General features: G+C 32.3%; 1 protein-coding gene across 1 annotated transcript in view; it reads right to left on the reverse strand.

Moving 5' to 3' along the window:
* LOC129222898 (cell adhesion molecule DSCAM-like) overlaps nt 1–18,606 on the reverse strand; it is a 194,745-nt gene that overhangs the window by 108,484 nt on the left and 67,655 nt on the right. Inside the window, exons 5-6 of the mRNA XM_054857461.1 lie at nt 3,580–3,672; nt 2,751–3,161 (exon numbers count right to left, since the gene is read on the reverse strand). Of these exons, the coding sequence (XP_054713436.1) occupies nt 2,751–3,161; nt 3,580–3,672 (504 nt within the window). The remainder of the gene's footprint in view (nt 1–2,750; nt 3,162–3,579; nt 3,673–18,606) is intronic.

Below are 18,606 nucleotides of genomic sequence, written 5' to 3' on the forward strand. Positions count from 1 at the left end.
TGGTTACTCTTTAAGCAATTGCCGAATTTAATGTTTCAAACCAAAGACTTATTTTCCGCCCAGCTAAAAACTCAATATTAATTTGTTGTGGTATCATTCAAAGGCTAGTGGGGCGGACTAGTATTTGTAGATTTGGCCGAATGTAGCTTAAACGACTGTTTTTGAAAATGCTAATAGTAGGTTTTGGCGCTAATTAAATTTTGAGTACATCCAACGTCTCAAAACGTGTAGCTCGCTGTAACATTCAACTAGGTATATGAAAAGGGACTCTTTTTATAAAATTTTTCACTGCCCTTTCTAAATATGTGCTTATTTTGTAAGTAGGTCTTTTCACAGATATTTGGGCCCATTTGGGCTCTTTTATCAACCCAATATATATATATATATATATATATATATATATATATATATATATATATATATATATATATATATATATATATATATATATATATATATATATATACATAAATAAAATAAGAATGTACAAAAGTATTTTAATGTTTTATGATCAATAAGAAAAAAGAACCCGTTCCTTTAGTTAGATATCGCGCCATTCGATGTCCGTCCCGCCACCTTCCTGTATACATCACCATGACTGATGAACCTTGACAAATATAAAGCACCACGGTAAAGTGAATAACGACATATTTATGCTCCTCCTGTCAGAACTCATTAGCTTTTTAGTTCTTTAGAAATTTGTGCCAAGGAGGGAAAGTCTTCCTCTTTTGTTCTTGGTTGGTAAGCATTCGTGCATAATGAAAATCGATTGTACGGAGGATGACAAAAGAAACGCGCGGCTTGAGATAAGGGATAATAGTTTTTGGTATGGACTTCCCTTCGAATTTCGGATCGATTAGAGAGACCGATTGATATGTCGATTTTGTTTGACATTGTTGACGTCAGAAAACGATTGAAATTCATTTGCTTCCTACTGGTTTCATTCAATAGTTCAATCAAAGTAGAATGTAGGAAAGATAATGCATCCAAGCGCTCAGCTAAGTATTAACTACTAAATTAGTTATGTTGTAATCGCATTTTTTTTATGAACATAGGCACATGAACTTTTCAGTGAAAGTTTTTCTTTAGATATTTGAAACAAATTATGTCTTATAAATTTTGAGAAATGTGTGAATAAATATTAAGCATTAGACACAAAATGCGGGCAAATGAAAGTTTGAATTTACTACAATAAGAAAAGTAAATTTTAACGAACTCTTATTGAACTTGAATAATATTCTAAACGTATGGATAAATAAAGAGAAATACAATAATTTTAAAGCATCGCTTATAAAGATAATATTAATTATTATATATTTTATTAATCAAAATGTACTTGAAATTGCTGGTAGTCACATTTGAATATTTTAAGCTAATTTATACAAAGAAAAAACGTGAAACTTTTTGTTTGTATTTTTTATTGACATTAACTTTAATAGTGTTTTTAAAAACAGCTGAATTAATGTAACGTATTTTACTAAACATAACTATCAAACTTTTAATTCCATTAAGTGATTTAAACCCTTGTTTTATAAAAAAATCATTGATAAGAACGAACATTAAAATGTTTCAAGTAACTATCAGCGACTGACAACGTAAGCAATCAAGAGATATTGTTTGACCGGTAGAAGAAAAAAATCATTTACAAATTCAGCAACATTTAATATTTGAGAGTGATTGTTTTTCAAATAGAAAAAAAAAATCTTCAAAAATGAATTAATAAATAATGACTAAAAGGACTAAAGAAATGTCTAATGCACTTTTTTTTTGATGAACTCAGACAATTTCTTTCCAGCATTTCCTGAGATTAAAGCACTGAGCATCCGACTTGTCCAGATTTAATGCTTCCATTCATTTTACATAAAGACAAAAAATTTAAAAAGTAACTAATAAGATACTATAATTAGCCTATCATTTATTTTTAACTACATTTAACAGTTCAGATAAACTTCTATCTTGGCAGAAAATTTTTTTTTTTGTATTAATTCATCCTTTTGTATTTTTCAAAACAACAGATTAAAGTGCTTACAAGAAATGTGTGCAATATGTTCATTTCACTGATTTTTATGTTGAGGGTATAGATTGGGAACGTTATAAACGCATTTTTTACGAAGCGAATTTTGTTTATAAACTTTGGTAGAAACACCTATGCGCTCTTAAAATATTGAGAAAATCCTATTCAAAGGGAAATCGAGGACTAGATTTCAATGGAAGCTTGACTACATAGATGGCCATACCTGAAGAAACTTTTCGAAGAGTTACATTCCTCTGTACCCCCAGCTTCCCCCGGTAACGGTAATTAAAAAACTGACTCTCTTCAAAAAAATACCAAAGAGAGCTCACATAAGCATTAGCAATCAGTGTTTTTAGATTTTCATAGCCAGTTTTTAAAACGCATAAACGTATAAAAAAAATTAAAAAATATTATTAAAAAAAGAACTAACATATAGAAATTTAATTAACACATTTTGATTTCATTGCGTAATGCTGCCTAAATTCTGTGATTTATTTAATAAAACAAATGAAATAGCTAAATTCTTTGAACGTGAGTTATTACCTTAATCCTTTTTGACACCGACACATTTTCAACACCAATTCTCAACAATTATGTTTGATTTGGTTTGGTTAATAGCAATGTTTTATGTACTTTGCTTACAAATTCGCCAATGCAGGTAACAGTGCAGTTTGAAATCATAATTTCCAATATTAAATAAATGAAGATCTCTTTACAAATGCAAAAATGAGCTTACCTTTTTCCCATGAAAAATGAGTCAATGGATATCCTGCTACAGGACAGACGAACACAGCTGTTTGACCAACTAATGCGGTCTTATTCTGAGGTGGTCTACCAATAGGCGAAGACACTACATTTACTCGTGCTTGATGAAATGCTCTGCCGAAATCACTATCTGCAAAGCATGCGTAGTCTTTGCCATCACTAACTTCAACTGCACTGATGTTGAGAAAGCTATGGACAACGCTTCCATCTTGGGTAACAAAGTCGCCAAGTCGTAAACGAGCTGAAGAAGGAATGCTTTCACCATCGGCAGTCCATGTTATTTTAGGCAGTGGATGTCCTTTTGCGATGCACCGCAAAGAGATTGGGTGCCCAGGATTCACGGTTTGTTCCTCAAAGCGAGATATGATGACAGGTGGATCAGCTAAAGAGAAAAATGTGAAAAATTAGCAGTTTGAAGTGTAGGAAGAAATATTAAATCGGTAAAACTTGAGCCAGTACAAATAGTCTTTTGGGATAACTTTTACACATGAGGGTTTACGTTTTACCGCTTCATATTTTTTAGTGTATTTGACTTCAAGAATCTTAGTAAGATTTAATGTTGCACTGCTCCGACAAGTTATGTCAGTTTTTCACTGTTTTTTCAAGACAAGTTTTACACACTGTACACAGCTAGTTGTATAAACCCGCGTTTCTCGCTGTGGTTCTCGTTCTCTTCAATCGGCCATGGCTCGATTCTGTAGTGGATATTTGAAGTGGTTAAAGTTTTTAAACGGGTAGAAGATTTCATCTCCTTGCTCCTGTTCCTTTCCTGCAAGTCCTGCTTATCTTTTTGCTTATACCTATTGATCGCATGGGGGCAGCTGTGCAATGAGCAGGATCTAATTTACGAAAGTCTAGCGCATCGGGACCTTTTGAACCTGGTGTTGGCTTTCCTACACCAGAGGGATAGACAAAATCAGCAACAGCAATTCTGAAATAACTGGCGGGAAGTTATAGCTGAACGCTGATATTGTTTTTGAATTTCATCATCTTACACTGCAATATTTTAAGCCATGAAATAATTTATAGGTGTATTGTAATTCTTTGGAATTATACCGAGGAGCTTTTAAACGTTTAGAAATTTCATATTTCTGGATCAGAGCGCTACTTCCATTCAAATTATTTATTTTTCACCACATTTTTTTGGAGGGTTATAAAGTACCTTATGCGGTAGAATAACTATGAACCAGTTAAATAATTCAGTTTAAATGGTTTTCCAGTTTCCTATTTCTTACGTTTTATGCCAACCGATGCAATAAAACTATTATTGAAGCAGTAAAAAAATCAGAATCAAAGATACGCTGAATAAGTGTACAGAATTAGCTACATATTATTATTAAAAGGAATGTTTTAAAAACTTAGTTTCGGGTGAAGATCAGATATATTAATATAAGTATGATCAATGAAACGTTTTCAAATTTTCGATAAGAAAAAAATAGTACACATTGTGAAAACTGGGCGAATTCAAATAATTTCAATGTATGTTGCTACTTTACACTTTTTCAGTGTTTAGATTTTATATCTTTAAAAGCGAAAAACAATTTATGGGAATACTGATTCAATAAAGTTTTCTTTCAAATATACAAAGACAAACTAATAAAAAAGTGAGAATTCATGAAACTAACATGTGTCGCAATTGAACAAAAGTAACGGATTCGAAATTACTTTTTTTTCTGCTTAAAATTCTGTTCTGTAGATGTTTTCAAAATTAAAAATTTTAATCTAATCTTAACATTCACCTCACGAAGAAACAAAACCAGCTGCAACTGAAATAAAAATCACATCAACAATTTTAAGAAAGAAGAGATACTGAATTTGTTCCAGACTTTCTATCTGAAAAGTAATACGAATCGAAATAAATTAAATGCTCCCCTCACAAAAGGAACATTCGATTTATGTCGATCGGTCGTATTCTATCCCCAGGAGATTATGTGGTCCTGGACAAAAGGTAGAGCTGTCAAAAGAAAATACCGTGTCCAGATCAACATATCCGAGTGGTATTAAAGCAAATCCCGGAAGGGATTTCACTAATTAAAGGAAATGTATTGGAAAATTTATTTCTATTTCGTTTATTTATATAGGAGCATTTTGATCAGGTGTAAGAAAATAAATATTGTTTTATGCTCTACGTTTTACTATAAATCAAAGAAATTTCATGGTCGTTATGATTACTGGTTACATGTTGTAGAACTATAAATGTAGTAGTGTTGCTCAGTTAAAACGTTAACTAGAATGAGGATTATTAGTAGAAATTTTAGATAAGTTATTTGACTAATCAAATGATCACTCATACTTGTATATGTGTGTGTTGCATGTGTATAATTCATAGAAATGTGTCACACTGCCCAGCAACAAAGAAATTGATACAGCCTATATTTAGTACAATTTAAACTAGTATGTTGTGGCCATCACGAAACTTTCTTCTATATTTTTCTTTTTTTTTTTCTGATCCTTCCCCATGCTTGACGAGGAAGCAATATTCCCAACAAAAACAAAATGACACATGCAAAAACTTGACGACTATCCCAATGTCTGAATTATTGCAAAAGCAAAGCAATGAGCGAAAATTGAAAGTTATTTTAAAAGCCTTGCTTGAATGAATTACAAATATTTTATTTGTTAACAAACATAAGATGGCAACAGTTAAAAATTTTAAATCATTGGGATAATATTTCCTATTATTTCCATCATAGACTAATAATAAGAGTAGACCGAGCTTTCTCATTCTTGCTGATGAAGAAAATTGGTTCATAGATGTATCATGTGACTGGTGGAAGGGCTTGGCGAAGACTTTGGCAGCATGGTTGCTAGATGGCAGCATTATCTACAGTTTGGCACTCGACATGTATTTGACGACAATGTGTTTTCATTAAAAAAAACTTCCAGGTGCAGAGATTGAACTGTTTTTCTTTTAGTTATGCATTATTTTGACATTAGTAAGTTTTTGATCAGTTTTCGGTAACTTTTATTTCATATGGAGCTGTCAGCGTTGGCGTGAACGAAATGGCGTAAACGTTTTGCGTTAACGCAAAAATGTACTAATCGGTATCTTAAATTGAAACTGTAGGTAAAAATCTTACCGTTTGCCGATTCCATTTGGGCGCTTGCATCTTTATGCATAGACTAATAATAAGAGTAGACCGAGCTTTCCCAGACTTGCTGATGAAAAAATTGGTTCATGGATACATCATGTGACTGGTGAAAGGCTTGGCGAAAACTTTGGCGGCATGGTTGCTAGATGGCAACATTATCTATAGTTTGGCACTCGACACGTATTTTAAGTAATGTGTTTTCATTATAATTTCTTTCCAGGTGCAGAGATTGAACTGTTTTTCTTTTAGTTATGAATTATTTTGACATTAGTAATTAGTCTTTGATCACAGTTTTCAGTAACTTTTATTTCATTTGGAACTGCTACGTCAGCGTTGGCGTGAACGTAATGGAGTAAACGTTTTGCGTTAACGCAAAAAAGTACTAATCGGAATCTTAAATTGAAATTGTAGGTAAAAATCTTACCGTTTGCCGATTCTATTTGGGCGCTTGCATCTTTCATTGCTTAGAGAGTTATTGAAATTGACTAAAGAAAATGCACAATTCTATCTAAACGAAAAACTCACTATATTAACAAAATATTTACAACTTAGAATAACAAATTTACAAATCAGACTCCATAAATATTCCGCGTTCCATCAATTCTATTTATTTCATTTCTCGCGGGCGTTGATCGTCTGCTACGATCAACGCCCGCTGTTGCTAGGATATCAACTAGTCACATGGTTTGGTTCATGAGCAGCAAAGGGTTGCCATAGCTCGGTCTATTCTTATTATTAGTCTATGATTTCCATACAATTAAAATCACGAGAAATACGCAGACGACAATCTATTACGATTTATCTTTCTTATTGTTGCATTAATAAAAATATTTTTATTCGCAAAAAAAAAAAAAAAAAAAAAATCAACACCTCTTGGAGCGATCGGCGTCAAAATAGAACCAAAGCATGTTTACATATGGATTCACATATATTCCAAATTTCAACCAGAACGTAGCATTACTTCTTGAGATAGGGCACTCAAAATGGAAAAAAAGAACGGGTGATTGCGCTACCCCCTTTTTAGCTGTTGACACAAAAATAAAATCAGTTCTTATACCCACTAAGGGCTACTTGCCGATAAATTTTTCTTTCATTCCGTTCATTATTTCTTGAGATACAGCAGTCACAATTGACGACAAAAAACGTTCTATAGCTCAACCCCCGTTTGAATTATTGACACCAAAATTGAATCAGCGCCTGTTCCTGTTAATACCAACATATGGACCAAATTTTGTTTGATTCCGCCATTTACTTCCTGAGGAATAGCAAGCACGCGTAACTCGAAAAACGTCCCATTACTCCACCCCCCTTGGAGGAATTCGCGCCAAAAACTAATGGGCACAAGTTCACATAGGGGCACATATGTGTACCAAATTTCGTTCGATTTTATGTGGTAGTTTTTGTTGTAGAGCGGCCACAAAAAACTGGTCACACACAGACGTGACACACATACATACACACACACACATACATACACACACACATACATACACACACACACAGACAGACAGACATTTTCCAAAAATGGTCGAAATGGACTCAGCACACCTCAAAACGTTCGAATCCGTCAAAATTCGAAATTCGAAAATTTGCACGAATCCAATACTTTCTTCTATATATTAGATATAGAAGAAAGTAAAAATCAAGAAACCGTTTGTTAAGTTAAGTTAATGGACTAATTAATTTGGGAGAAAATAAAGCAATGTATTGTGTTAGTAAGGTAAGTAAATTTCCTTACTGGGGTTATGGCTATACAAATTGATATGTTTCTTAGGTAGACAAGATGCAAAAAAGTAGAATTTAATTTGCAAGGCGACACAAGTGGTGAAAACGCATTACTTTCTTGTTTACAACAATGATGAAGTTTTCGACTAGAATTTTTTTTTTTTTTTTAAACGACCTGCGCAATTGTTGTGATAAATTCGTCTTGTGTAATATTACTATCCTAGTTAACCAACATCATCAAAAAGCACAAAAACAACTCGTTGCTGGAAGTAAATAGTAATATGCATGAAACAATATGTTTGTTACTACCAGTTTAGTGCAACATTTTGATATAAGACATTAGAACCAATGAAAAATTAAAATCAGTGTTAAATAGTAAAAGGAAAATTTTTATCTTTGGTATAATGCTTTTTTTACAGGTATTTCTTTTTTCTTTGATGATTTTCTCCGTTTAATGCATACAATAGATTTCTCCCTAATAAGTCTTAAAATTGTAGAAAATATTAACTAATTATTCAATTTTGTGTTTTCCTATTTCCAAGACTCATTATTTATGTGAATTCATCGAGTGCTTTCAAATTTAGGTCTTGTTGTAGGGTATATAATTCTCTTCCCTCGTGTCTTAGAGCTTGCGTTCACCAACATTCTCACACTTATTAAATTCTCTTCTTTTACCTAGACAAAACTTGAAATGAAAACACTACATTTGACAGCGTCAAGCGTAGAAAAATGGAGTTTGGAAGGAGGAAAAGTTATTTCCGGCTATTCATTTCCCATTTGGCATGAAATTTTGAACATAGGTGAAAATTTTCTGATTTTTTAGTTTAAAGAATGGAAAAGAATTCCTTCCACCTATTCCTGGAGTTCCACAATTTCCCTCGCTTTTTTACCTTTTTCATCCCTCAAAGCTGCTGTCAAAAACAGCCGTCGCAAAAATTTCTCTTCGGGATCAATTTTTTTCGACATTTTTATATTCCCTCTCCTAGTTACTGTCATTTTTTATTTTACCTTTCTATAGCTTCGTGCTGTTCCAGACCAAACGGTAAAGGTTTTTTTTTTTTCATATCCTATTGCTTTTTCTATTTCTATTCTTCGTAACCGTAGCGTGGTTTTGAGATTGAGTTGTCACCGGAATAGTATGGCGTTATTGCACGCATGCAGTTCTGAAACAGATTTTATGCGTTTAATTATTTTTCGTTCGCCCTTAATCTTTTTGCACTGGTTCGCTTTTCTTTCTTGGATGCAGCCAAACGTAGAGAGTAGTACCTTTCATAGTGGAATAATCAAATTGCAATACTCTACTCAAAGTTAGTTTTGAAAAGCTGTTTTTGGAATCATGTGTAACTGATATGTATCGTAATTCAATGAAAACGTTTTTGGAGATGAAGAAAATACTACCTAAAGAAACTCTGTATTACTATTATTGTTATTATTATTACTATTATTATTTTTATTATTGTATTTTATTATTATTATTATTATTATTGTATTTTATTATTATTATTATTATTATTATTGTATTTTATTATTATTATTATTATTATTATTATTATCACTTTTATTGTTATCATTATTATTATTATTATTATTATTAGTATTAATTTAACTATCATCATCATCATCATTATTATGGTTATTATTATTGTTAGTGTTTTTCTTTTGTTGTTATTTTGCTTTCAATGCGCTTTTTTTTTGTACATTAAATTTATAGTTTATTTCGTTTTATTGTTTTCATATTTATTATTATTATTTTCGACTGTTTTGTTCAATGAGAGAGTAAATTGGAAAAAGTATATTTTGCTGATACAAAAATTTATACTTCAATACAGAGAATTTTTCGGTAAGATTGAAAATTATTTTTTTCACTGCAATTGAGAATCTCGCTCCAAAAATGCAAATTTCTGAAAGAAATATTTTTTCGACTAAAGTACTCTTGAGAAAAATGCAGGGGAAAAAAAAACTCATTTACATGAAGGTTTTCTATCCTGTTTTGTTCTTCTCTGAAGAAAAAGATTCGTTTTTTCTATTATTTTCTTTCCAAAAACCTAGAGGATAGCGGTTTTTCTTGATTGCAACTTGCAAATTAAGTTAAGCTTCGATTTTACCGGAAGAATTCCTCAGTGCTCGACTCTATTTCGGTTTCAAGAGAGAAATGAAGCTTGTTTACTTTAAGAATTCGTTTTGAGTAAGCTGAATTTTAATGAAAGATGCAAATGATACGAAACAATGTTTTTTTCCACCAGTGTTTGACTTGTCAATTATAGCTGCTGCTTGTGATTTAGAATTGCTACATATTGATGATTTGAATGGAGTATGTGCAGCTGTTGCTTTGTGCAATAGTTTTGAATTGCTTTCATGGGCAGTTTCAGTTTTTATGATATTTGGAGTTCAGAAGATAGTATATATGGAGAGGACTTTCACTTGAAAGATGGTTATACAGTTATGTTGGGAAAAAAAATGTGGTTCAGAGATTCTAAAAGGTCACGGGTTTATCTATAGAGTTGTTTGCGGAAATTTAGAACTGCACTTATGTTTTACTTCTTCTATTCATGTTTATTTTTGGAGGACTATCAGTTCTATTCAAAATTTAAGTTTTGCATTGAGGTTTTGTTCAACATGTTTTTTTTTTTGGCTTTTTTTTTACAATGTGCATTTGACTTGCTTCAGATATTTAACATGCTTACAAAGAGAGTTAAAAAAAAACTTTAATTTTTTTAAAAACAAAAGTATCAGCTTTCTACCAAACGGTACGTACTTGAGGGTTACAGATCTGGATGGAATTCTGGATTTTGATCAGTCTGCGCTAGATATGAATCCAGGTAAAGCGGTTTGACTGCACAGGCCCTAGTTCGGCTGCAACATGGGTCCAAAGTTGTTATTCGAGTCCGGAAAAACAATGGTTTATCTTTGAAATCAAACGTTTTTACCCTTTTCTTGCATTTGCATTGCGGTATGAGCCAATTAAATGCATTCACAACAAAGAATACCCCCCCCCCCCCCTTTGTTGTACTGACACGTAATTTTTTGTATGAACTGAAAGAACTTTCGGCTTACATTATCCTTACGTTATTGTTTTCAGGTTTATAGTATGGAATCAGACTAATTTCATCAAGATCAGAGGAGCAGTTTCTGTTTTTTAATCATTTCGTCGCTTTACATAAAAAAAACTCCATTTAAGGAGAGGGTAGGTGAAACTGACTCAAAGAAATCAGATCATTTCTTTGGACTTTTTGAAGATTTTTTAGAATTAAATGTGGCAATTCATAAGCAACAAAACAATTAAAATTTTTTAAAATCTTTAAAAACCAACGTATAACTTTAAGCAAAAGAAATCAATTTTTCTATTGACAAACGTTTCAGGAAAATTGTTAAAGGTTTTTTTTTTAATTTTTTACAAAAATTTTATCAAATTTTATTTTTAGTTCTAGTTATTAGTATTTGTAAAACAAGGAAATTGTAAACTTCCACTTTAATGACTGAAATTTTTATTCATGTGAAGAAGCAAGACATACAAACATAGGTAAACTTACACTTAAGCCTTAGTGCAATTTCAAAAGTATGAATATTTGATGTTTTAAATTCGTTTGGAAAATGACTGCTTTTACAGTTCAAAATGCTGATTCCTGGTAAAATTTCAAAAGCTAAGTTCAGCTACAACCATGCCACACATAGCATTAAAAAAAAATTAAAAAATAAACTCTGAAACGTAAGCTGCCTAAGGCTGAAAATAAGGCATTCTAATCTGGAATTATGTAAAATGGGCTGCTTTTTTCTTTCTATTTTACTTGCTAAGTGTAAATCCCAAGTTTTGCAAATAGCTGTTCAATCTGACAAAGTACTATTCCCCATTTCCCGGAAGTAAGCATAATTTTTCTACACGACCCCGGGTAAGTACTTCAAATACAAAGAGTGCAATCTCAAAACTTCCAGAGCAGGTTATATTTATTGCTACTTAAAGCCATCCTGCAGAAAATTAATGTTGTGTTCAGTTCGAGCATTTGTTAGATTCCTCATAAAGCATTTAAGTTAATCTGCTCACGCACCAGAAGAGACATCGCGAAATTGCGAGCGCACAGCGTTTACAGGCGTTTTAATCCATTTAGAAATTGAAACGAAATTCGTCTTTTCCTGTTTACGATTCTTCTCAAGTTCTTTAATTTGAAATACTCCTATCGACGCGAAATATATTATGTATATCTTTCTGTACCATGCTTGGAGGGTTTACATCACACAATTTAAATTTGAATCGATAATTTCAAAAACCAGTCAAACGCCAAAATTGCTAATTTTAAGAAAACATTTGTATTATCATATCAAATTATTCTATAAGGAAAATAACATTTTTTAGGAAAGAAATATACCAAAATGTGTATCCCTTTCAACTTAAAACATTGTTATACATATATAAACATTTTAATACATAGGTAAAAATGTCTTTTTGAAAATTTAGAGTTTACCGCTTGACGGATTTTTGAACTAAACGGTTCATGCTTTCACATCTGATACCTTACAGACAAACTTAAGGTTTCTGTGATAAACTATTCTTTTACACAGAAATGAAGCTGCATACGAATTCTGATGGTAATAAGAATTCGTTCTTTTTTTTTTTTTATAAACTCAAGAGTTCAACAGAAGTGTATATTAGCTAGAAAAATAAATAAATAAAAATAAACAATATTTTTTTATATTCGTGAAATGCTGGCGATAATTTAATATTGAAGAGAATTAATTTTACCGGTCACAAAGCAATGAATCACGTGGTTCCTATCTGCCATTGGCAGATAATATAGTACGAAGCTCGCCAAAGCACGGAAAAATGCAATCAAAAAGCAATATTGATTACCCAGTAAATGAATAAATACAGTAAAACCTGTAAAGTTGACCACCCTTGTAAATTGACTTCTTGTCTAATTTGACCGCTTTTTTCTGGTACAGAATCAGTCCCATCTTTACTAATAATAAAGCTGAAAATCTCTTTGTTTGGATGTCCGGAGGATATCTGGATCTCTGTGACGCGCATAACGCCTAGGCCGTTCGGTCAATTTTCATGAAATTTGGCACAAAGTGATTTTGTAGCATGGGGGTGTGCACCTCGAAGCGATTTTTCGAAAATTCGATGTGGTTTTTTTCTCTATTCCAATTTTAAAAACGTGGAACCGTAACATGGGCACAAGCCAATTGCCGAGATACGAAATTATTATAACGTGGAACTGTAACATGGGTAAAAGTCAACTGGCGAGAAAATTCACCATACATTATTTGTAAATATACAGGCGAACCAAAAGACCTTTTAATTTTTCTATTACGGGCAAGGCCGTGCGGGTACCACTAGTATCAAATAAATCAACTTCTATAAGTTGACCATTAAAGTAGTGCACCGCAAGTGGTCAACTTACACAGGTTTCACTGTACATACTTTTGTATTAAAAAGTAAAAATATATTTAATAATATGCAGCAATAACAATAAACAAATACCAATAAACAATAAACAAATGAACACAGCTGAGAAATTTCGGACACATATTTCGGAGATACGGGATACCTCTTTTTCAATGCTTTGGTTTTAGCTTTGGCAAATTGTCTTTTTACCCATAAGTTCAAAACTTTCGTATTGAAAAAAAATTGATTTTCTGCAACCACGAAACATGTATATCTGCATTTCTTTTAAACCAAAATTGTTCATTTATACTGTTGGTTAATTTCTTTGTTACCTGAAAATTAGTATTTTCATTGTTCGTATTAAATGTTTTATTGTAAAAAATATTATATCAATGGTGTTATGTATTTCAAATTTCAGAAAAAATATTGGAAGGTATTTAAATAAATTAACTTTTTTTACTACATTATAATCGAAAACTATCGCAGTAAAGATACTTGACTGATTGATTACAAAAAGAGAATTACTGTTCTTAAACTGTATCCTAAATGAACTGTGCTTAACAATTATATTAAAATCATTTGTGGAAGCTAGAGCATCCTATTTTCTAGAAAAAAATAATAAAGAATCGTTCAAATTCTGCTTTTGTTAAAATAGTATTAGTTATTTATAAAAAAAATGATAAAGAAAAAAAAGAACCATCAAGCTAAATACAAGATAATTAATGCTCATGTTTTAAAGTAAATTTTTAGTAATTTACAAAACTGAAAAACCTCGTGTGTTTGGTTAATTTGGAGAAATTAATCACTTTGATAGAGCTTTTTATTACTGTTTTATTCGCGGAAAGTTATTTATCTCAAAGTGCAGTTTCTATGACTCAGTTTATTAAATCGAAAACAAAAAAACTTTTCTTCCTTGAACACAAATGCTATCAGATTTTTTTTCAAGGCTGTGAAGGAGAGATACAAAGGACTACATGTTGCAGAAATCCTTTCTTAACAAGACGAAACAAACTTGCAGAATACAAAGAGATTTTTCATCGAAGCAGGAATTGGTTCGAAAAATAAAATTCTTGTTTGCTCTCAAGTTTCGGAGTAAAGTCCTGAGGTATTGTAGGATATAAGGAATATGCAGGGAAATAATCTTTTTTTGTAGAAGAAAGTAGCAAAAAATGAGTACTTGTTAGAGAAATAGTAAAAATTTGAATTCGTTTCTGTACATTATATTTCAGAATCTGAAACCGTATGTTTTCAAATGTTCATTGCAGAGTGCATTTCGAAATTCATTCGCTTTGACATTTTTCTATTGATCTTTTGCATAATATTTAGTTGCACGTTCACAAAAGAGCATACAATTTGATAATTAAATTCTAATATTAGAATTTTCAGAATCCATATTTCTCTCAATTTGAAATTTAACGTTCTACCAGCAAGAATTCAAAAGTAAGAGAAATTTAGACAGAAAATGTTTTTTCCGAAAGAAACATGAAATGATACTCAAAAAGAGCTGTTTATTTTTCAAAAATATGAGCTAATCCAAAAACTGACTCAGCAGCTTGAATGAGTAAAATGTTATGCAGTTATTAAACTATATTGTCTCAATGAATTTTGAATCATTGATCTCATTTGTTTTTCAAACCACTGATCATATTTACTATCATATGAATTTGTCGGGCGTACACAGAAAAATATTTCCAGAACAAAACATGAAATGTGATTGAAATGGAGCTGTTTATTTCACATAAATATGAGCTAAGCCAAAAACTGAATCAGTAGCAGCAATATTTAAAATATTATGCAGTTAAAAAATTTTAATCTGAATGAAGTTAGGATTAAAGCAAATATCTGATTTTTTTCTTTCAAATCACTGGTCATATTAACTCCATGAATTCAGAAACTAATAGGACGTAAGCAAACAATAATTTCCGGAAAAAAAAAAACCATGAAATGTTATTGAAGTAGAGCTGTTTATTTTGCATTAAAATGAACTGATTCATACATCCTGAGTCAAGGTTAAAAGCTCCATGTTATTATTCCATGTTGTAACATGTCTGAAGCAGTGGCTTTCAACCTACAACCCGTGGACCATGGGGTTCACAGAGCTTGTCCACGTGTCCCGCTATGTTCAATGCTACGAATCGAAAAATGTTTTCGCAAACATTTCAAAACAACTAATCATTCTCATTCGGCATTAGAAATTATTTGCTGCAAATTTTAAGTCGAATAGTCGGAAATATGTTTCTTAAATATGAACGAAAACTTAGTAAATAAAATAAGCATATCGTAATGTTAGCAGCAGTTCTAAGTTTGTAATTTTCTGTCTTTTTTGTGTTTTCCCCATGATATGTACAAAAAATTAAAATAATGTATTTAAATTTTATATGATTCGCGAGTCCCATTTTAATACGAAGTGCGGCTATTGAGAGAGAGAGTGGGGGAGAGGGGGGTACCTTAGAGCAGGAACTAAAATGGAGGGAACAAATGCAATCGTTGGTTTACAAAAGCTGACCTCCCCAAGTCACGTGACGCAACAACGACGAATGGTTGGCACGTTTTGCGTGAAACAAGCGAAAGAAGCCTGATTTTTTCCACAATGCTTTGCTTTAAAATCTATCATGTAACTAGGACTCTTGGTTTCACGAATGCAAGTCTTCACTCCCTACATTTTATCTCTTCTCAATGGTGGGTACCATTGGTTTTGAATATTGTGAAGAACTATTTTGTTGAGCTGTAAAAACACATTAAAACACATTTAAAGTACAATACCATACCGACAACTTCCAGAGACTGCAGTTATATCACTATTCAGTATCATTTGTCTAGAATAGCCCAAACCAAGTTGGACGTAGATGTCTTCTTATTGAACCTGAGACTATCCTCACATTGTCTGTTAAAATTAATTTAGCACAACAACGTGAATCCGCAAACACTGTGCTGATCATCTCGTAAAATGAGAAGTAAACACTGGGGTAATACATTTTACCTACCATCACGAAGGTAATCTCAGTTTCAATAAGAGAATATCTGCCCTCAGCTAGGTTACGACTGTTCCAGACTACCGATAAGAGATGATTTATTTAGTCTAAGCAAGGCGAAACATTAAATTTTGACAACATCATACTCATTGGGAAGAAAATAATCTGATGATTTTCATCAGCTTGAATTCAAAAATAAATGAAAATCCATTGAAATTTTAGAGTCTTAACGTAGAAATGTGAAACGCATTCATCTGAAGTGACAGCGGACAGTGTAAGAGAGGAACTTAACACTTGACAGAATTCCGACGGTTCTATTTCTCTAGGCAAAAAAGGGAAGGCAAAAAGAAAGAATTTCGCCGCATTCATTTAAAATTCACGAAAAATTTGGAATCCAGAAGCTGAGCACTTTGTAATTTCACTTCTAAAAAGAGCTTCAAGACATTTCTTTCCCGCAAATTCAGATATTGCTGCATTTATTCCATTATTTTTCTTCCTTGCATTTCCAAAAGCCTGTCAAAACGGCAAAGAACTTGGAATTTTTACTTTAAAATACTTTTTTAGAAAGCACTTTTTTTGGATAAAAGTTTCTACGTTTTATTCTTATGTGTTACCTTTTGAATCTTATAACTTTTTTAACGTATATGTACTTTTGTTACATCTACGTCAATAATCCACCGTAATAAATTTAAATGATTATATTTAAGATTAAACTATCTCCTTTCTTTTCAATATTATAAAGTAAAAGCAAATTTTGAAACTACAGTTTAACAGACTATATTGGAATGGTTTTGTTTTAATCATTAAAATTTTATACTTCCTGTTTCGTAGAAAATTAATTGTGGTTCAGAGCAACTTAGTAATTAGGAAATGTTAAAAGACTTAGTCGTTTTAACGTTATTATGTTTCTGGTAGTTTTGTTACACATTTTTATTTAGTGTTTTCGATTTTGAAGTTCGTAATTCTAAAGATAAATCAAGTTTAAACCTATTCTAATAGAAAACATGACATGAAGAATTTTCGAGATTTTTGTTCCAACTTTTGAAGAAAAAATTAAATATTGAGTTGTATTTTTTTATAAACAAAACATTGAATATTTGTACTGAATTTAACGTTGAATATTTTAAGTAGTTCCAAAAACATCCTTAAAGTTGTAATTATAAGAAAAAAAAAATACGCATATGTTCGACGCCAAAAGAAAATACTTTTTTACAAAGTATACCTGAAGCAAGTTCACTTCTTAAAATACATGTATACTATTTCTCAAAGGTAGAAATGCTATTTTTAATACTTTTTTGAGTGTCGTAAAAATCACAGCCCCTGAAAACGACGAGTAGGAGCAAGGAGCCCGAAGTATCCCTTCCTCCCGTAGCATCATACATGAGTCAATGCAGGCACCGAATGACGGTTAGCGAGCAGAACGAACAGGGAGCGGAACCTCCTAGTTACGGTACATATTTTGCTAAAAAAGTATTGCAAAAGAGAAAAAAAAGGCAGAATTCACTAGACATTATCTAATTCAGCTAAATTAAGGGTAAGCTATTTGAAAGTTTGAAGCAAGAATACGCAACAAAATGAAATATTGAAATTTTTTTTATTCATAAAAATAAAAAGTAACTTTTAGTTTATCATCATCTGGTTGCGGTCAACAACAATTCCCAAAATCGTTTAGTCTTCTAAAATCAATGGTAATAATGACAAGTGAGTAAGGTGTAAAAAAGTTCACATTTAACACTTAAATTCTCCACATCATTTCAATTTCTTAATAAAACGTGAGTTATAAAATTAATCCAAGTAATTAATCATATTAGGAAAATTAACACAATTACTCCATAATCACACCGTCTCAAGTTCCCCGCACGGAAACTTCTATATATACACTTTCCAAAAGCTGTGCTGAATTTCTAATTCATCCTGCAACGCCCATTCCCCAAACAATGTTGACTACCAGCGGAGCCTTCCAAGAGAGAGCAGACCGCATCATTTGGGGCATACTAATAGCCCTAAATCCTTTAAACATCATCCGCACTAATCTTATGCAGATACATCCCTCCCGCCAGCCAAATCAATAATCCAGATTCCGTTTTAATAAATAACGGCTTGGAGCTGGAAGGTAATTGTTGCACAGTGGTAATCTCTCGGACGAGTGTGCGTGTGTGTACGACGCTAATCTATGCACGTCCGCCTGTGTTCGTGACGTGATAGCCCATGCCGTACATCTGCCCATAGATGCATTCGTCACTGTCGCACCGGTGCTAATTGGGGAGTTAGTTGAAGTGCTGGGGAATGCCGAAGCTACGGAAGTCGGGGATGCGATGGGAGGTTTGCTGCGCAAGCACGTCTTTGCCAGTGATGGCTTGTTAAAGGTAAACATCACAGGAACGGTTTGGACTTGAAATTTAAATTTATGGGATGAGATGGATTAAGAAAGTTTTAACGTTTGCCTCAACTTGTATTTTTGATTGAGAAGTCGACAGAAATCATTGGTTGGTGGATTTCGCTTAAAACTGGTTGTGGAGGGGAAAAAAGTGATAAAATGATTAGTAAAACAGCAAGTAAGTGTGTCAACCCTATTGTGACACAAATAAAAAAATCCGGGGTCAACACCTTAACCCTAGAGAAGTCGCGCTTCGGTCGATTCCCCGCCCGTTGTCAGGT

Source organism: Uloborus diversus, chromosome 5 (assembly GCF_026930045.1).
Source record: "Uloborus diversus isolate 005 chromosome 5, Udiv.v.3.1, whole genome shotgun sequence".
Classification (NCBI taxonomy): domain Eukaryota; kingdom Metazoa; phylum Arthropoda; class Arachnida; order Araneae; family Uloboridae; genus Uloborus; species Uloborus diversus.